This window comes from Scyliorhinus canicula, chromosome 4, assembly GCF_902713615.1.
Source record: "Scyliorhinus canicula chromosome 4, sScyCan1.1, whole genome shotgun sequence".
NCBI classification, from domain to species: Eukaryota; Metazoa; Chordata; class Chondrichthyes; order Carcharhiniformes; family Scyliorhinidae; genus Scyliorhinus; species Scyliorhinus canicula.
The window spans coordinates 40,943,981-40,965,519 of record NC_052149.1 but is presented as its reverse complement, the minus strand read 5'-3'; the positions used below and the strand labels follow the sequence as shown (position 1 = coordinate 40,965,519).

The following is a 21,539-nucleotide window of genomic DNA, read 5'->3' as shown; positions in this document are numbered from 1 at the left end:
GGGGAGGAGGATTTGAGGCCAAGAAGAGATCAGCCATGATCTGATTGAATGACGGAGCGGGCTTGAGGGGCTGAATTGCCTACTTCTCCTTATTCCTCTGTCCTATGTTGCTAAATGTACACAAGGGGTGGAATTCTCCCATCGGGAGACAAATAGCCGACGCCGGAGTGAAACCCAGAGTGTTTCACTCCGGCGTCGGAGGCCGCTCCTCGCCCTCTATTCTCTCTCTCCCCCCCCCCCCCCCCCCCCCCCCCCCCCCCCCCCCCCCCCGGGGCTAGGAGCGGCGGCGTGTGAATTCCGAGCGACCGGCTTTGACGCTTTTGCCGCGCATGCGCAGGTTGGCCCGCGGTTGCTGTCTTCCCCTCCGCTGCCTCGCAAGACATGGCGGCTTGATCTTGCGGGGCGGCGGAGGGAAAAGAGTGCGTCTTTTAGAGACGCCGGCCCAACGATCGGTGGGCACCGATCGCGGGCCAGACATCTCCTGAGCACGCCCGTGGTGCTCGATCCTCCCTCCGCCCCACACAGGCCCCACAAACACCGGTCGCGCACTGTTCACGCCGGCAGCGACCAGGTGTGGTTGGCGCCGGCGTGAACCGGTCGAGTTTGGCAGGCCGCTCGGCCCATCCGGGCCTGAGAATCGGCGTGAGAAACGGTGAGCGGCGATTCTCCCACCGGCCTGTCGCAAAACGCGGCACGCCATTTTGGGGGGGTTGGGAGAATCGAGGGGGTGCCAGGGCGGCGTGGCGTGATTCGCCCGGCCCTCCCGCAATTCTCCCCCCCCGGCGTGGGGTGCGGAGAATCGCGCCCTAGGTCTCTGTCCCCACAGCTCTTTGTGGCAAGAAGTTCCAAAGACTCTCAACCCTCTGAGAGAAGAAATTGCTCCTCATCTCAGTCTTAAGTTGATATCCCTTTATTCTGAGACTATGCCCTCTGGACCTAGACTCTCCCATGAGAGGAAACATCCTCTCATCATTTACACTGTAACCCCCTTAAGAATCCTATGGGCTGGATTCTCCTTCGACAGGATCCTCCGTTTCGCCGACAGCGCACTCACACCCACAGATTTCCTGACAGTGTGGGGGTGCGCACAATGGGAAACCCCATTGGCCAGCTGCCAGGACAGAGAATCCCGCTGCCGGTGAGGGTGCGTCGCACCAGAAAACGGGCGCGGCGGGACGGAGAATCCTACCATATATGTTTCAATTAGATCATCTCTCATTCTTTTAAATTCCAATGAGTAGAGAGCCAGCCTGTTTAACGTTTGTTCAGAAAACATGCTTGGGATCATCCTATAGAACCTTCTCTGAACTGCCTCCAATGAAATAAAATTGTGCCTTAAATGTGGGGACCAAAATTGTTCACAGTTCTCCCTGGTCTCACCAGTACCTTATACAGTTGCAGCAAGACTTCCCAACATTCCCTTGCCACCTCACCTGCCGCACCTTTGTGCTAGCTTTCTGTATTTCTTGCATAAGTACTTCAAGTCCTTTGTGTTGCAGCTTTCCGTAGTTTTTCTCCATTTAAATAATACTCTGTTCTTTTGTTCTCTCTTCCAAAATGAACCACTTCACATTTTCCCATCATAGAATCATAGAATTTACAGTGCAGATTCTATCGATGTTCTACTCTGTTATATCTCATTTGCCAATTTTTTGCCCACTTACTTAACCTATCAAATCCCTTTGCAAACTGTTTGTATCCCTTTTGTAACTTGTCTTTCTACCTATTTTTGTGTCATCTGCAAATCTGGCTACAGTACATTTTCTTCCTTCCTCCAAGTCATTAATATACATTGTAAATAGTTGCAGTGCGAACACTGATCCTGGAATCCCACAGGTTGACAACTTGAAAAACAAGCCCTTATACCCACTTGCTGTTTCTTTCCCCTTAACCAATTCTCTATCCATGCCAATACACTATCATCACTAACATGGGCTCTTATCTTATAACTTAACCTTTTGCGAGATATCTTGACACAGGCAAATACAACACATCTACTGATCCCCCTCTATCAACTCCGGTTGAGACTTCCTTGAAAATCTGAAATAAATTAGTCAGACACTCTCTTTCCCTTTCACGAAGCCCATACTGACTTTGCTTGATTAGATTATGATTTTCCAAATATGCTGCCTTAGTAATTGATTCCAACATTTTTCCAACAATAGTTGTTAGGCTAATCGACGTTTAGTTGCCTGTTTTTTGCATCTGAATTTATCCCAGGCTTTGGGGCTATCACTGATTTTTGCCTCCTTATATGCTTTCTCTTTCAACTTCCTTGGTTAGCCATGGTCGGTTTAACCCTCTTTTAGAATCCCTCCTCCTTACTGGGATATATTTTTACTGGGAGTAGTGAATTCCCTCGTTAAATGTCTGCCACTGCTTGTTTACTATCATTCCTACTAATCGATCTGCCCTGTCCACTTTCACCAACTCTATCATCGTTTCATTGTAATTCCGTTAAAGTGTCACATTTGCACAGGTTTATTTTGGCCGGTGAACCTGCACAGTCTGTTTTCACATGCCTTTTTCTAAGGGTTGGGTTGGGTCAGCTCTGATCATTTTCAGTTTGATTGGTTCATGAGTCAGGCATCTTTCTACTGGCAAAGGGAATAATTTTAGAAATGTTTGTCTGTTTTGTGTTGTGTTTACCTAGTTTATTTTGTATCCATTGTTTAGATGGGAACTTCCTAGGGATGTGTTAATAATAAAGTCAGTCCCCATATTTTCAGGAGCTGAGGGTAGGAGCTAAATGAAAGATTATCCTAGAAAATAGTTTGAATAGGTTATACAGAAAATATACTAATTTTAGTTGAGATGCTTCATTAATGTTTGCCACTGAGATCACTTGCCTAATATCCAATATTGGTTTTGTTGCTATGATGGGAATATAGCTTATCAGTTTTACAGGTATTTATTGTGCATGGGTTCAGATACATAGACATCAGTATCATGTGGTTGGTTAGTTTAGCTGTTACCTGGTGTAAACTGCAAATAAAATAGATGTAGTCTGCCTTGATCTAATTCCTAGCGAACATGAATGTAGTGTGGCGAAATGTCATATTTTATTCCCAGCATCCTGTAGTTCAAAAGAGTTTTAACTTGGTTCCTTCGGTGACAGGAATGCCCATTTAACTATTTTTATATTTTAGTGGGTTTATGCGTTGTTAGCAGCTGTTTGTAATTTCTTTCTCCATTTTTCATATCATGCCATTCTTCATTTATTAGTTATAACTTGAGAAGATAGACAGACCACCGCTCCACTGGTCTCTCCCTATTTCAGCTTATTGGAATGTGTGCTCATGTGGCAGAGTTTCATTCCTGCTGCCCTTCTGGATATATATGTGATTTCTGCTGAGCAACCCACCGTCCAGTGAGGTGACTTGAGTGCTGGATGTCCTCGCATGAAGAATCACACACACACAAACATTCTATCTCTCTTGCACCTCGTGGCATGGAATGACAATAATCTCTGGCATCCAAGGCCGTTTCCAAAAAAATAGAAATTGCAAGTTTCAGCTGAAGAGTGGACATAATCGTGAATTATATGGATGAGTTTAAAGTGAAAGATTGAGAAACACGAAAGAAGGAACAGAAGGTTATTCTAATAGAACAAGGTGAAAAGCGGTGGGAGCAGGCTCATGCAGAGCACAAACATCACGCTAGACCAGTTTGGATGAATGACCAGTTTATGTGTTATGCAGTCCATGTAAATATTCCATATGGTAACAAGCCCTTAACCTGGTGGTATTTCATTGTGATTTTTAATATGAAGATTGTGACTTGGTGATGATAATTATGCCTGGGGCCTGAATAAGTCTTAAGTAATTCTGTACTTATGTAATAGGTAAATAGGACACAAAGTTTCTGATTTGAAAATAAATGGCTCCTTTCTACTGCGTATTTAGTACGTACATATGGGAACAAGTGAAGAGGGTGTTCAGTAGAGCGCATACGACGCCACGATGTGTTAACTAAGCAATATTATAATTATGTAGCTCTTCCAGGAGGTTTTTCCAGCCTGGTCGATGCTCTGCAGCTAAAGCTCTGAAAATTCTGCTTACATTTTTATAGACGTGACAAATTCTAGCACAGCAGCTGAGGCAATCTACAATGTTATAAAATCATTAACAACATTCTAAATAACCCACAATATTATTATAAAAATGTCAATTCATTCTACCTCCCAATGTTAATGGAGCCTTAAAAAATTCCTGGACCTGGATCCACATGTTGCCAAAAACCGATCGGTTTGTCCTTGGCCCATATCCCGGTTCCCAAATTTTGTTGAAATCCATCCATTAGAGATAAGTTGTTTACAAACAGACTAACAAACGGGTGCAAATATTACCTCTGCCCATCTTCAGTGGTGGGGGTAATGGGAGGTAAAAAATATTATGGGGCAAAATGGAGTCCCCTTTTTACCTGTATAAATTCTGCAGTGTCCATTCCTCCCACACTAAGATTTCAAAATGTGCAAAAACATCTCCCACTTGTTCCACTTGCATTTTTTAAACCTCCCCCATCTTGATTCCTCCATTTAGTGAGGTATGAATAAAGCTGTGTTTTTAAACTTATTTTAAATGTATGCATGATGTGATGACATAATGTAAGAATGGGTGTATCTCCATTCTTGTATAGTGAATAAAGCCATGCATGTCTGGCTCTAGCAATTTGCCTTTATTGCAGAAACGTCGGAGTAGAAAGGTTTGGGTCTCCTTACCTAAGGAATTATATAGTTGCTGAGAGGTTGGAGAGCCTCTGTCTATGGATCATAATAACCATCACCATTTATGAGTGAGATGAGAAATTTCTTTGCTTCAAGTCTGGTGAACCTTCTCTACTCTAAAGGCTTTGGATTCTCGCTCATAGATTACGTTCAAGACTGCGTTTGAAAGATTTTGAGCACTAAGGAAATCATGGGATTGAGAAATTGAGTTGGAAATTGGAGTTGATCTAGAAGATCAACCATGATCTTAATGAATGGCACAAGGGCCAGACAGACTCTTCATATATGTTGTGTTCTTATGCAATTTGTTTTAATAAACTGCTTGTTGTATTGATCCTAAATATCCTGTGACTTTTGTCACTTATTCGGTCAGAGAGGTTGGAAGTAAATACGTTACAATTTAATCCGCAAATACGTCAAATACAGGTAGAATGTCTCAAAACCGGCAACCTCAGAGCGTTTCCATGCTGGATTTCAGATCTTGCCAGTTTCTGAAGAAAGGCACCAAGACGTTTCTCAGAATCTGTAGTGTAAATTAGATAATGATTAACAGTGATCAAAAGTAAGTCGAAGGCAGCCACATGGAAGGTGGATAGTGCTTTGGTAAGGCCTCACCTTAAAAACTGTGTTCACTTTGTTTCTCCGGTGCTCCAGTGACCCAATCAAAATGGAAGTTGTGCAGAGAAGTGCAGCTCCCTAAACATTTGTGAGCAAGGTCGGGTGGGGTTAAGGGTTGCTCTGGCACTTGGAGCGTGGGAAACCACAGGTGGGTGATGGGATTGCTACTTAGCACCAATGCAGCAACTCCCCGAACAAGCCAGTCATTATTTTTTCACTCGTTTAATAGCACCGAATATTCTTGTACAGCCTTCTTTTTGTTTAAAGGCCCAGTTTTCGGATATTGCTAGTTTTCGGATAGCTGGATTTGAACTCCATACCTGCAAATAGGATGGAATCTCGCTTGCACAGGTCTGGTAAAAGTCTTCTCTTCAAGAGAGAACTAACATCAACTTGCAGGTGTCCCAAGTGCAGTGCTTCTCGAAGCTACCCAGATTTTGTGGTTATAGGACACTCCTGTCCTGGGAGAATTACACAGTCAGCCCAATATAAAAGAATCATTGTGTTGCTATTATGAGCCTGGTACTTAAAAGAGCTTTGTTGGTGGGATTGACTATTGTGGCCCCTTTTTTGTTGTGGTGACTGATTTTACTGGTTGTTGAATTAGCTATTATGTAATAAAAATGTTTCATGTTATGTTGCCCTCCTGTGTGTTTAAAATGGACTACAATATACTAAATGTTTCTTTAGGTTTGCGGAGCCGGCAAGATTTTAAGGAGTTCCAGTTTAATCCTAGGGTTTCACACAAGTTGATGTATTTGGTATGGCACCAAATGTTTCTCTTTCGAATACAAAAATTCTGAATATGTTTTTTGGCATGGAAATGCTCTTCAGGTTCACCGATCAAGTACATTTGCGAATAAATGATTTATAATCTTAAGACATCACCGTAATTCATGAATGTAAGTTTATATGTATCATAAATAGAAGCCTAGGGGTGGGAGATAAAAATGAGGAAGGTGGCCTAGTTTTGGTCTTCCATTAATTACTAAAACGATTTGATCTAGTTTGTGGCTGCGCCTGTTGGTGGAGGCGGAAAACAGTTCTGTATATCTGTTTCCATCTATCCACAATTGAGAGGGATTGCAGCAGGTTAGTGTGGAAAGAGGGTTGGTTAGTTTCATATTGTATCTGCTCAATGACATATTGCATAACGAGGGTTTAAGTCTTTCACAATGTTGAGATCATTTAAAGGTCATCTTCAGTATTTTGGAGCTTCACATAATGTCTGAACCTTTCACTCAGAAGATGTGGCCGAAAGCTATAGTGCACTGCCATAATCTTTTAAACCCATACCGCCAGTGTGGTAAATTACGGGCTTTCCTCTGTTGCCTTCCTCTTTTGGGCCTTGCAGAGTTACCAAATGTAGGCTGAGCAGTTTATTCATAGTGGGGGAGATGAGCAGAATAGAGAGGAAAATAATAATAATAATAGTCGCTTATTGTCACAAGTAGCCTTCGTGAAGTTACTGTGAAAAGCCCCTAGTCGCCACATTCCGGCACCTGCACGGGGAGGTCGGTACGGGAATTGAACCCGCGCTGCTGGCCTAGTTCTGCATTACAAGCCAGCTGTTTAGCCCACTGTGCTAACCCAGCCCCGGTAAGGAGCCCAAAACACATGTGCGTCTTCTGTTGCCTGTTTTCAAAGGCATAGGGTCATTTTTGCAACAAAAGTAAGTCAGCTCTAGTTGCTAATCATTTCTGTTCTCGGCGTTTTCTCAAGAAGATGGAATTACAAAACTAAACAGTTAAATAGTCCAGCAATTAGCAATTTTGGCACTTTAATTGTAATATGTTAATCTTTTTTAGGACTCAAAGAGCACTGTGAACTCCATGGCTTCTACCTGGGAAAAGATTAGAGACTTTTATGACTGGGCAGTGGAAAATGGAGGTAAGAAAAACGCCATTTCAGTGTGATCACAAAAACTTAATTTGTCATTGCATTATTGTGGGTCAAAAATAAGGATAAAAATTGCTTATATGTGTGGTGATATGCGTATATGCATATCTGTACATAACTGTACAAATGTATAACGCTGTTTATCAATGTATGTAATCACAGATATGACCTCCTGCCAGTGGGTGGCGTCAGACATGCATCATGTGACTGACGTGACTCGGCTATTGGTAGTAAGACGGATAGTAGGACAGTTGCACTTCGAGTAGCTCCCTAGGAGCTTGAGTAACTTTGTTTGTACATTGATCTGTAGTTATCTTCCCATGTGTTTAACAATAAATCATCGTTCTGGTTGAACACATATATATGTTCTGTGTGTGTCTTCATCATCTGGGAAACCACTGAACATAACAGTATATTTCACAATTTGTATCCACTTCCTTTGGCACCAGTAATTGCTCCAGTCTTTTAATTGTTGGAGCATCGACTGACATGAATAGAATGCATGGCTTCTTGTCCTATAATCTCTAGTTTTGTGGCATTTTTTGGCTTTAACATACTTGAGGGCTTTTTTCATTATTCAGCACAGTGGTAAACTAAAGAGCTTTCCTTGTCAATAACTTGCCCATGAATGGCGGCAATGTGGCACAGTGGATAGCACTGCTGCCTCACAGCTCCAGGGACCCAGGTTCAATTCCGACCTCGAGTGACTGCGTGGGTTTCCTCCGGGTGCTCCGGTTTCCACTTTCAGTCCAACGATGTGCAAATTAGGTGGATTGGTCATGCTAAATTGGCCCTTGGTGTCCAAAAGGTTAGGTGAGATTACTGGGTTACAGGGACAGGGTGGCGGGGTGGCTTAAGTAGGGTACTCTTTCCAAGGGTTAGTGCAGATTTGATGGGCCATATGGCTTCCTTCTGTACTGTTGATTCTATGATCCTATGAATTTCTGTAGGCCTTCTGTGCATTTCTGCTTTCCTAGGCTGTGACCAGGATATGTCTGAACTCAATTCCTAGCATCTTGGTCAGTTCCTGGATTTGGCATGGGCAGAGCAGGTTAGGTGGTGGTGCAAAAAGCTACATTTGTTCAAAAGAGAAATTGTCCCTACCAATTGTGCTAACACAAGAGTAAAAGTCTATTCATTGTCACAACGGGGAAATCTTTGCAATGGCCCACACTCAAGAGGTTCTTCTAGTACCATGTGTGCTTACTGGCAATCGTCTTTAGTCCCCCGTGTGAATTCACCTCTTCTATAATAAAAGTACGAAGCATTTAATATAATTCCAATGATTATCTTCAAGTGGTAGGAAATGTGGTTAGCATTTAGCAGTCTTCATTATTATCAGTGCTCTGTTTCATATGTTTTAAAATGTTGTTCGCCCATACTGCAGATCCACTTTTCAGTGCAAGGTGATAGGGGGTGACAAAATAGATTGCAAAGTTGTGTGTACTTGCACGTTGAATTACTTTTTAACTTAATTCTCTCTTTAAAAAATTTTCAGACAAGAGGACTGATCCCTGGTTCCTGGTTTACTCACCTATTCCTGTTATTGTTACCTTCATAATCTATCTTCTAATCTGCAAATATGGGCCAAGATACATGCTGAGTCGTGAACCATTCCATCTGAAATATATACTACTTGTTTACAATTTTGCCCTTGTTGGCATTTCAGCTTACATTTTTTGGGAGGTATGTGTGTTTCCTTCTTATTGTTATTATTGAAGTATTTTTCTTATGCAAGGGATATTATTATTAGAGCCACCTGCTTGTTTTCTGCTAAAAGCAAAATTGTGATGTGGGTAAAGCGAAAGGCTGGTCTAGTACTTATCATCTTTTTTTTTACACATTTAGACCAACCAATTATTCTTTTCCAATTGAGGGACAATTTAGTGTGGCCAATCCACCTAACCTGCACATCTTTAGGTTGTGGGGGTGAAACCCACGCAGACAGGGGGAGAATGTGCAAACGCCACACAGACAGTGACCCGGGGCCGGGATCAAACTCGGGTCCTCAGCGCTGTAGGCAGCAGTGCTAACAACTGCAGCACCGTGCCGTCCTCACTACACTACGTCTTTAGGATATAATTTTCATTCTACCTAAGATGATACATTGGAAATTACCCTGCTGACTATGCAAAATGAGCTTCCACAGCAAAGACTTGCTCTAATAATGGCCCTGGGGCAGAGGCTGCTAAGAATAGTTGAGAGAAATAAATAATTGCACTCCTATTACAGTGCTTTTTATTTGTTCATGGGCTGTGAGCGTCACTGGCAAGCCCACTTTTTAATAATCGTTATTAGTGTCACAAGTAGGCTTACATTAACACTGCAATGAAGTGACCGTGAAAATCCCCTAGTCGGCGCATTCCGGTGCCTGTTCGGGTACACTGAGGGAGAATTCAGAATGTCCAAATTACCTAATAGCATGTCTTTCAGGACTTGTGGGAGGAAACCGGAGCACCCGGAGAAAAAACCACACAGATATGGAGAGAATGTGCAGATTTTTATTATCCTCATGTCCTTGGTAAGGTGGTAGTGAGCTGCCTCCTTGAACTGTTGCAGTCCATCTGGTGCAGATACATCCACAGAGCTATTGGGGAGAGAGTTCCAGGATTTATACCGCGTGACAGTAAAAGAACAGAGACAAAGGACTGGATTTTCTTGAGTCGGGAGACTGCGTGGAGTGATGGAAATGGTAGCCCCAGCCCGATTCTGATTTTCACTACGGTGGCACAGTGGTCAGCACTGCTGCCTTACAGCTCCAGGGCCCGTGTTCAGTTCTGGCCTCATGTGGCTATATATGTGGAGTTTTCACTTTCTCCCTGTGTCAGCGTGGGTTTCCTCTAGGTGCTCCGGTTTCCTCCCACAGTCCAAAGATGTGCAGGTTAGGTGGATTGCACATGCTAAATTGGCCCTTAGTGTCCAAAAGGTTAGGTGGGATACTGGGTTGCGGAGATAGGGTGGAGGCGTGGGCGTAGATAGGGTGCTCTTTCCAAGGGCTGGTGCAGACTAGATGGGCCGAATGGCCTCCATCTGCGCTGTAGGGATTCTATGACCTGGCTAGCTCCCTTTCAGGGATAGACATATTCTGGTCCTCTGCAGTTTTCTTAGAGTTGTGGTTCACAGGACCTCAGGTTGTCTAGAGCGAGGTCAAAAGGTTCCCTCATTCCGACTAAGTTCAAAAACTTTTGCCCATGCTAAACTGCCCTTCCACCCTTTGCACACCCCATGCCAATCCCCTCCCTTCCACCCACGTCCCACGGCACAGTGGTTAACACTGTTGCTTCACAGCACCAGGGACCTGGTTCGGGTCACTGCCTGTGCAGAGTCTGCATGCTCTCCATGTTTGCGTGGGTTTCCTCCAGGTGCTCCGATTTCCTCCCACAAGTCCCGAAAGACATGCTTGTTAGGTGAATTGGACATTCTGAATTCTCACTCTGTGTACCCGAACAGGCGCCGGAATGTGGCAACTAGGGGATTTTCGCAGTAACTTCAGTGCCGTGTTAAGGTAAGCCTACTGTGACACTAATAAAGATTCTTATATTAATGTTGTACCCTTCATGTCAAGCTATGGCATTTTCATTCATATTCAACCACCATCCTCTCAGGATAGCGCCAATGAAACCGACAGTGACAATCATATATGTTTTAAAAGTTTTTAAATATAGTCATCCAGTCATTAAAAATATTTCAGCTTACAGGCCAATAAAATATCAATTATCCTTTAAAGTATCAAAAGCAGAAGCTGCAAGCATTTGATACCTTGTGCAAATAAGCATGGTGAAATTGGCAGAAGATATGAGAGAGCCACAGCCGTTGAGCAATATTTTCCCTGGCGTGCACCAGTTTCAATACTCCAATGGACCTCTTGTCTTGTGCTCAATACCGGCCCCACCTGCAAAACTGGTCATTTCACCTAACTGAATTGATCATCAGTTTCCGTTAATTAACTTTGCAGCGACTTTTGAAAGCACGGGGCAGCACAGTGGTTAGCACAGTTGCTTCACAGCTCCAGGGGTCCCAGTTTTGTTTCCCAGCTAGTCTGCACGTTCTCCCGTGTCTGCGTGGGTTTCCTCCAGGTGCACCTGTTTCCTCCCACAGAGCCACAGTCTGTTTGAGAAACAAATTGGCACAATGTCCCAGAGAACTTAAGGAGCCTTTCAGATAGCCCGCCTTAGCACTTGGCAGGCTGTGGCTGCCTCTGAACTACCGGGGTCCCCCGGATTGAAAGCACTCGTGGGTTGTTTCTTTTCTCCTGGTGGGTGCAGTGAGTGGAAAGTTTCCTGACTCGGGAGTGAAAATCCAGTATTCTAGTTGTGGCTTTTCAAATGTTCAGCATCTAAGTCCAGCCTTTGTATTCAATGCCTCGTCTTTAATGAGGCCCAAGATTCCATGTGCTTTGACAACTACTCTCGCAATATGTCCTGACACCTTCAAAACTGTATGCGCGTGGACCTCCGTGCCCCTCTCTCTGCATACTCTTTGGAACTGGTCACAAAATCTGTAGTTCTTCTCCCTATCACTTCTGCCAAAATGCATCACCATCTTCCACCTATCTGCCTAATTCTTCCAGCCTATGTCCTGATGCAGTTAGTTGTAATTACCTCATTGTTTGCCAAACCTCCAGGTTTGGTATCATTGACATATTTGGAAATTTTGATCTGTGTTCCAATATCCAAGTCATTTTAATGTACAGAAGCAGCACTGACCCTTGGGGAACATCGCTGTGACCCATCCTCCAGTCTGACAAAAAAAAAAACCATTTGCCACGACTCACTATTTTCTGTCCTTGGAAGTAAATTTTTACCCAAGCTGTCACTGATGCTTCTATTCCATAAGCTTCAATTTTGTTAACCAGCATTTTATGTGGTACTTTCTTCTTAAAATCCACTTTTAAAATAATTGAATATTCTGTTATTTCTTCAAAAAAATCAAATAGGTTAGTCAAGCACCATCTGCCTTTTACAAACCCATGCTGGCTCTCCTTAATTAACTCAAATCTCACCTGTTGAATTTTGTTTCCACCACTGATGTTAAAATGATCAAACTGTAGGGTACAGTACTAGCAATATATTCACACCCTTTGTTGAATAAGGTTTTTGCATTTGCCACTCTCCAGTCCTCTGGCACCTTCCCTGTATCTAGGAAACTATGGAAGATTTTGCTACGCCCATCCACCGTCTCCACCCACAGCTCCTTTAGCAACCTGATATACAAGTCAACCGAACCAGGTGATTTAACCACTGTGAGCATGGACAGCCTTTCCAGCATATCCAACCTATAATTTCTATTAAATATGCCACACCCACTTGTACTGATATTTGTCAACATCCTCTCCCTTGGTAATCATTGATTTTAGTACTCATTACATACTGTATTCTAGCCACGCCCTGCATCTCTAAACATATTAATCACCTTCTTTGTCCCTAAAAGGATCCATGCTGCCTTTTATTATCTGCTTATTATTTACTTTCTGGTAAGAAAAATTTGGGTTTGCCAAAGATGTGCAGGCTAAGTGGATTGGCCATGCTAAATTGCCCCTTAATTGGAAAAAAATGAATTGGGTACTCTAAATTTTAAAAATAAAGTTGGTTCCCTTTTATGTTAACTGCCATTCGTCTCATGTTCTCTCTTTACCAGTCTTAATTTTCTCTTCACTTCCCCTCTTAACCTATTTTATTTGGCCTGGTTCCCCCTTGAAGAATTCAGCTGCCATGAACCATGCATTTTTTTTTTGCTTCATCTTGTTATCTGGGGGGGGGGGGCAAAAAAGAAATTTAGAAAAACAACATTGAATATTTATTGATTAGTACTTAATTTACAGGGCCACATGATTACCTTTTAATCTGTTCAATTGTGTTTTGAGAGGTTTTCAATAAAATTGCTCTGAAAGGTTATGGGGAAGCATTCGTGATGTCAGCTGAATTAGAACATAGAACGATAGAGCGCAGTACAGGCCCTTCGGCCCACGATGTTGCACCGACATGGGAAGTCAAAAACTAAAGGACATCTAACCTACACTATGCCATTATCATCCATATGCTTATCCAATAAACTTTTAAATGCCCTTAATGTTGGCGAGTTCACTACTGTTGCAGGTAGGGCATTCCACGGCCTCACCACTCTGCGTAAAAATCCTACCTCTGACCTCTGTCCTATATCTATTACCCCTCAATTTAATGCTATGTCCCCTCGTGCTAGCCACCCCCATCCGCGGGAGAAGGCTCTTATTGTCCACCCTATCTAACCCTCTGATCATTTTGTATGCCTGTATTAAGTCACCTCTTAACCTTCTTCTCTCTAACGAAAACAACCTCAAGTCCATCAGCCTTTCCTCATAAGATTTTCCCTCCATACCAGGCAACATCCTGGTAAATCTCCTGTGCACCCGTTCCAAAGCTTCCACGTCCTTCCTATAATGAGGCAACCAGAACTGTACGCAATACTCCAAATGCGGCCGTACCAGGGTTTTGTACAGCTGCAACATGACCTCATGGTTCCGGAACTCAATCCCTCTACCAATAAAGGCCAACACACCATAGGCCTTCTTCACAACCCTATCAACCTGGGTGGCAACTTTCAGGGATCTATGTACATGGACACCGAGATCCCTCTGCTCATCCACACTACCAAGAATTTTACCATTAGCCAAATATTCCGCATTCCTGTTATTCTTTCCAAAGTGAATCACCTCACACTTCTCTACATTAAACTCCATTTGCCGCCTCTCAGCCCAGCTCTGCAGCTTATCTATGTCATTCTGTAACCTGCAACATCCTTCCACACTGTCTACAACTCCACCGACTTTAGTGTCGTCTGCAAATTTACTCACCCAACCCTCTGTGCCCTCCTCTAGGTCATTTATAAAAATGACAAACAGCATCGGCCCCAGAACAGATCCTTGTGGTACGCCACTCGTAACTGAACTCCATTCTGAACATTTGCCATCAACCACCACCCTCTGTCTTCTTTCAACTAGCCAATGTCTGATCCACATCTCTAAATCACCCTCAATCCCCAGCCTCCGTATTTTCTGCAATAGCCGACCGTGGGGAACCTTATCAAACGCTTTACTGAAATCCATATACACCACATCAACTGCTCTACCCTCGTTTACCTTTTCAGTCACCTTCTCAAAGAACTCGATAAGGTTTGTGAGGCATGACCTACCCTTCACAAAACCATGCTGACTATCCCTAATCATATTATTCCTATCTAGATGATTATAAATCGTATCTCTTATAATCCTCTCCAAGACTTTACCCACAACAGACGTGAGGCTCACCGGCCTATAGTTACTGGGGTTACCTCTACTCCCCTTCTTGAACAAAGGGACCACATTTGCTATCCTCCAGTCCTCTGGCACTATTCCTGTAGCCAATGATGACATAAAAACCAAAGCCAAAGGCTCAGCAATCTCTTCCCTGGCTTCCCAGAGAATCCTAGGATAAATCCCATCAGGCCCCAGGGACTTATCTATTTTCACCTTGTCCAGAATTGCCAACACTTCTTCCCTACGCACCTCAATGCCATCTATTCTAATAGCCTGGGTCTCAGCATTCTCCTCCACAACATTATCTTTTTCCTGAGTGAATACTGACGAAAAGTATTCATTTAGTATCTCGCTTATCTCCTCAGCCTCCACACACAACTTCCCACCACTGTCCTTGACTGGCCCTACTCTTACCCTAGTCATTCTTTTATTCCTGACATACCTATAGAAAGCTTTTGGGTTTTCCTTGATCCTACCTGCCAAAGACTTCTCATGTCCCCTCCTTGCTCGTCTCAGCTCTCTCTTTAGATCCTTCCTCGCTTCCTTGTAACTATCAAGCGCCCCAACTGAAACTTCACGCCTCATCTTCACATAGGCCTCCTTCTTCCTCTTAACAAGAGATTCCACTTCTTTGGTAAACCACGGTTCCCTCGCTCTACCCCTTCCTCCCTGCCTGACTGGTACGTACTTATCAAGAACACGCAATAGCTGTTCCTTGAACAAGCTCCACATATCCAGTGTGCCCAACCCTTGCAGCCTGCTTCTCCAACCTACACATCCTAAGTCATGTCTAATGGCATCATAATTGCCCTTCCCCCAGCTATAACTCTTGCCCTGCGGGGTATACTTATCCCTTTCCATCACTAACGTAAAGGTCACCAAATTGTGGTCACTGTCTCCATTCCTGTCATCTTTCTGTGTGACTCATCATTGAATTAGTGTAATTACTCATCGGGTAATTAGTAAGTTTTAAACCAATCAGGGATAGTCTATTAACTTCGACCTTGTAGTTTCTACTTGGCACAAATGACTTGACAGATGTCCTTTGGACATTTCATACTACAGACATTGAGCAAGATATAAGTTAGTTTACGTTATTTGTTACTGTGCCCACCCCAGTCCAGCAACAGCATCTCCACATCATAAGTTAGTTTGGTTGTAAGTTTTAGTACTTAACATATCAGGATGTTGCAATAATTTTATGATTTGGAGAAAACTCAAGTATCTATGAATATCATTCAAATCCATTGGTATTAAATATCTGGAACAAACTGAGGCTTTTTATTTACTGGTAGCGAAGGTGAACAGCGGCAACCACTTAAGTTAATACCGCTTGATTCAAACTGAAGTGGTTTTGTGCCTCACAGTTAAACTGTGATATCTGTTTTTATTCCAATTCACTACTCATCATGCAGATATTGTGCTGATCATTATCTAATAATCTAATTCAATTTTGCATTCTAGTTCTTGGTGACATCGATTCGTGCAAATTACAGCTATCTTTGTGAACCTGTGGATTACAGCAACAGTGAGCTTGGACTACGGGTGAGAAACATGAATAGAAAAAGTGGTTAAAAATCTATCCCTGTGAAGCCTATTGGTAGATCAGGTGTCCAACAATTAAGTTTGAGTCTGTGAACTGGGGCAAGATTTGTAGAATGGGCATATCTCCCGTCACTGGTTGTTCAGTAGAATAATGCAGGTTATTTCATGAAAAGAAGTGAGAATATTTTCCTGTAGATTTAATTTGACCTCTACAGTCATTCATTGTTGATTCAGAGTAGAAAATACAACATTTCAGAATTTCGAAGAGGGCTAAAAGGTCAAGGCTTGAAGTCACATAAGACAACATGGTTGCAAACTCTTGTGTGCAGATATGTGGCTGATACGCTTTATTCCAGGTTCGATGATGTCAGTTGTTCGATAACCTTTTAAACAGCTGATCTAGTCTACATCATTTGCATGCATCCTTCTTCAATCTCTCTGAAGACTAATCAATTTAACAGTAGATGAGATGAAGTTGGGTTCAAGCTGCCAGCTGTTTTACTGACCACAAGTTAAAATTTACAGGGTAAAACTACTTGCATTTGTGAAATTATGCAACTGAAGCACATGTATTGCTCGTTCCACTATGGTGGGTTGACCTACTTAAACATAATAACCCCTCTGCAATCTTTACTACAGACCAGGCCCAAGATAAGGAACATGCAGCTTTTTACCTTTTTTAACTCTCACCCTGGACTAGTGCATGGTCAATTCCAGCACGTTTGACCTGGAGTCACAACACAAGTGAATTAACCAATAATTCTCAAAAAAAATGCCTGAAACTGTGGCCCATGGCTGCCCAAATATTACCATCACCAGTTTGTAAGTTTAAACACCGATTACTGTTTATTTATAACAAGAACTATAATAAAATATACACAAATACAATTGGTTAACTCTTATTCCCGATTTTAACTTGCCTTCCACCGTCTATATATAATGTAATGTATACATACACACACACACACACAAGAAAGACAACACAAGAGGGAAGGAAAGGGTGGAAAAAAACATAAGTAAGGGGGAAAAGCGTCTTTGTTTCAGGAGGGTATTTCTAGCACCATACTCCTGCTTTTAGTTTGAGGTCTTACTGTAGATTCATTCAGGTCTCTGTAGTTCCAAAAATACGGCACTCACACCCTTTCTGGAGAGAGTGTCCTAGTCTTTTGTTTGCAGTCCGTAATGGTTTTCATGTAGATTCATTCATTCAGGTTCTCTGCAGCTTCAGGAATACAGCGCACTCAGCCTTTCTGGAGAAAACATGGAGGAGAGAGAGAGTGTGTCCTTGTCCCTCTTTGCTTCCAGGAGTCAAATTGAGCGCCTTGGGACTCTGAAAATCATTCCACTGGGATAGGATCCAATTACCACTTGTTACCGGCCAGAATACGTCCTTTGGCCAATTAATTGGACATCAGTCAAACAGAGACCCGCTCCATCTCTCTCTTTAGTGCCACACAGTCAGAAGCTCCTGTTCAAACTAGCAGAGGCTAGCGGAATGTTCTCTACTGTAACTTCTGAATTCCTCATTATCTCTGCTGCTTAACTGAAAGATGCATGTCCAAGAATCATCCACTGACCAAAATGATAACGGCAAAATAAAAAAAAGGGGAAATAAGGGAATAACCAGGAAGGACTCTTGCAGTCATGTGCTCTAATTTTTAAAACTACTCTCGGTATCAAAAGGCCTGGCAATATATTACTTTCCACTCACAAGGCTGAGACATCAGAGATTTCGAACACGGTGGTAAGAAGTGTTCTTCCGAATACCCACTCAAATTGCAGGTCATTTATTGTTCCTCCTTGGCTGCCTTTCTTTAAAAAAGACTCTGAATACATATTTCCTTTATATAAATCAGCATTCAAGTAACCTTTTTCTAAAGCCTTTATGTGGAGAAATGATCAAACAATTGAGATATGTGACACTGTTTCAAAAGCAAGGCTTAAAAATAGTTCGTAGTTCATATTTCAAATCTACTTTTCGTTTTTTTTCTGCCAGCAAATAATGAGAGAATGGGCGTGATTCTCCGGCGAGAGCACAATGCGGCCGGGGAATCCTGGGAGGGGTCTGCAGCGGGCCTCCCGACAGCCTCCGCGCCCTGAGAGATATTGGAGTCGGAACTCTGCCCCAAATGGGCGTGACAAAATGCCGCTCCCGGAAGTAGGTCGTAATCCTACTTATGGCCTACCTGCCTGGCATCCACCGGCCTCCCTTGATTCTTCGGTCTCCCCAGGGAGGCTGCAGCCGGACGCCGGTCAGTGCTAATCCACACAAATGGGTAGTCAGGGTAAGGGCAGGGTAGCCCCCTGGCCCTCCCCCTGGAATGTGGGCATATTGGCACTGCCCAGCTGGCAAGGAACACTGCCTGGGTGCCAGGGTGGCACTGCAAGGGTGCCTGAGTGCCAGGTGGCACTGCAAGGGCGCCTGAGTGGCAGGGTGGCACTGCAAGGGAGTGGGGGGGCCATGCTCATGAAATGATGGTTGGAGGGGTGATGGATGGGGGTTCTAGAAAGGAGGGGTGCTGTAAAAGGAGTAGGCGGATCTCAAGAGGGGGAGGACCCCATAGCGGGTTGTCCTCACTTAGGCGGTGTGGGGTAGTGTCCATGTTTGTGGGGGGGGGTGACATTGCCCCTGGGTGGGAGGTGTGGGGGACCCACAAGCTCACTTAGAGATTGGGGCACCCTTTCAAAATGGCTCCCCAGCCCACAATTTTGTACGTGTGGGCTAAACCTGTGAGAAACTCCCCAGGGCCCAAAAGGTGACTAACTGTCATTGAATAACAGGGGGGAACTCACCGGCAGGGAACTCCCTGAAAACCCTGCCACAAATTAACTCTCAAAATTTGGGGGAGAATCGCGCCCTGTTACTTTTACTGATGGGAGTTTAAAGATTCACTGAATGAGATTCCAGTCTTGTATTGCAAGTGCTTTCACAACTGCACACTGTCAGACAAACTCATGCTTCTAGATGAGGACTTTCATTTCCTTCTCAGCCACTTAATAAAGGGAAGATGCTTCATAAATGTGAGAAATCTCTCCACATCCCTACCCTCGTCCTGCCTACTGAAGCGAGGGTGAACGATTGACTAAGTCAACACAAATTTCTTTTAATTAAACACAGACTTGTTAATTGTGAAGATTTAGAGATTAGAGTGCACCATACAGTATGCTTGGTGTTTTCAATTCCCTAGTACAGACATAGTGTACTACTAGCCAGCAGGCTGTATCAAGCTAATGCAAGATAGGAAATTCCGCCTTGAAACTTTTCCATGACTGCCATCAAAGTTGGTTCATGATTGACAGAGGACTGTTATTTTTCCTTGATCTCTGTATTACCTTTCCACCAATCCAGTTTTCAGTGGTGGTGATGAAAACCCTCTAGCACCCTCTTCTGATTATCATCACTGATTTTGCTTTGATATCGGTGAAAGCAATGAAAAGCTGGACCATTTTTATTTGGAGGCTACCAAGTAGTGTTGCAAATCAGCCACCAGAATAGGTTTAAAGACATAGGCCAGGATTCTCCGACCCCGTGCCGGGTCGGAGAATCGCTGGGGGTGGGGGGTTTTCTTTGAATATAAATATTTGGTATGACTAGGTGAGCCTTTCTATTCAGCCTCCTACGTTGGTCACAACAAAGGTTTAGGTTTATTTTTCATGAGGATATGCCTTTTCCAAATTAGAATGTATTTAACTATTGAAGTAAGGAGCAATAAGGAGCCAATCAAACAAACTTTTCTTGAGTTGGGAAAGAGCAAATTTATTAACCAACAAACCCAAGAGAAAAATAATGAAAACTCAACGCCTCACACACATGGGTATCAGAAATAAAGGAAGTTAAGATTATAATGTTTTTTTTAAAATACTATCATGTGTCCTTTGAATGCCCTTGAGGTGTAGACTTTTAAACACTGGCTGATTTGGATTAGCTGTTTTCCTGAATACCGTCAGATGTAGAACATGTTGTAATTTTTACAAGGTCTTGTTTGTTGGTAGATTTGTAGTAGTGTTAGTTTCTGAATAGGATAATACACTTGGTTCAAAAGAGAGAGAGCCCTGCTTTGAACCCATTTCCTCTGCTAAAATTATTCTTGACACTCCCTGTGCCTCTTGCAATCTTCTGTAGTGGCTGGCAGTCTTGCCATGAAATACTTCACCGATAGTGTATTTCCACGGGGTTTCGGGTGGGTCTGTTTGTTTCAATATCAAGCAGTTTGCATTTTAATGTATTTCCCTGAGACAGTGACGGGTTTCAAAGGATCTCTGATTTATTTGTTTTTCATCTTGGAAGATGGCCTTATCTTTAGATGACCTTGACTTTTTAAGTAGTTCTGTCTCATTTCAAATTGCAAAATTTCCAGTCAGTTGAAACTTGAAAGGTGATTTTTATGATGAACAGAGATTTCCACTGTATAAGTGTGAAAATTGATTGACCCCCCCAACACCTCTCCCCAACACAAATTCATCCCCCAAATCATCTCATCATGACAGTTTGCATAATGGCTTAGGATATTTAGACTTGTATCACTGCAATTGGTATAACTTTTGTGATTAATGCAGAATTGTAAAACTGTCATATTATGCATTGATTCTTCTGCTGTGTCTTCCACACAAAGGTTTGCCCCTGGATAGTGCAAGATTCACTCTGAAATTACATTTGGGTCCAAGGAACATGAACAGAATTATAGTAATGAACCCTGATGTCTAGACATGGGAAGGTCATTCTAAACCAATGCTTGTTCTTGTACCAGCACAAGCATGATAAAATCTCTAATGTATGCATGCCATTTCAATTTTATTTGACCCGGTTGTACTCAGCTGATTTTCCATATTTCTCCCCAACCAAATACTCGATCAAATACTGGATGTCATACTTTTGCTTTATCCAATGTTGGAGTGACCTGTATCTGCAAACTTTTTATTCTGACAACTATTTAATTATAGAATTACTAACGCTGGGCTCTATTTCCACAAATTTCCAATGATTAATGCAAAATGTACAATGCGTGAAGTTATTTGGAAATGTGAATCAATATACGAAGATGCAGAAAACATACTTTGATTTAAGTGGTCGCATTTGAAGTTTGGAATATCAAATATACGCAAGGACCCCGGGTTGGTAGCAACCCTCTAGATAATAAGCTTATTCATTGCGACCAAGATTTAAGCATCAAATTCCCATAATTATGAATCAAAGCAAAATATACATGTTGCATATATTCCTATATAATATTGAAAAAATCAACTCCAGTTGTATTTTGTGGCTAACTGTTATTGCCTGCCAATAACTGTTTGTGTTGTAAAATTTGAGCATTTAATACTGAAACTAATCAATAAGGAGAATCAAAACCAGTAACTCCTCAGGGATAGGTGATATTTATTCCAGATAGTAAGTGAGATTTGTCATTATGAGGAATTTTCTGGACATTCGAGTTACGAGGAGATTGGAAATAGGCAAAGATTGCACCATTTTTAAAATGGCAG

The 21,539-nt window shown here is 42.7% G+C and overlaps 1 protein-coding gene across 2 annotated transcripts in view; it reads left to right on the top strand.

Annotated features, from left to right (window-relative positions):
* Positions 1-21,539, top strand: part of LOC119964517 (elongation of very long chain fatty acids protein 4-like) — a 53,329-nt gene that overhangs the window by 15,942 nt on the left and 15,848 nt on the right. For both annotated transcript variants that reach the window (XM_038794101.1, XM_038794100.1), the window contains exons 2-4: positions 7,153-7,234; positions 8,742-8,929; positions 15,978-16,058. In XM_038794101.1, the coding sequence (XP_038650029.1) occupies positions 7,177-7,234; positions 8,742-8,929; positions 15,978-16,058 (327 nt within the window). In that variant the 5' untranslated portion in view covers positions 7,153-7,176. The remainder of the gene's footprint in view (positions 1-7,152; positions 7,235-8,741; positions 8,930-15,977; positions 16,059-21,539) is intronic.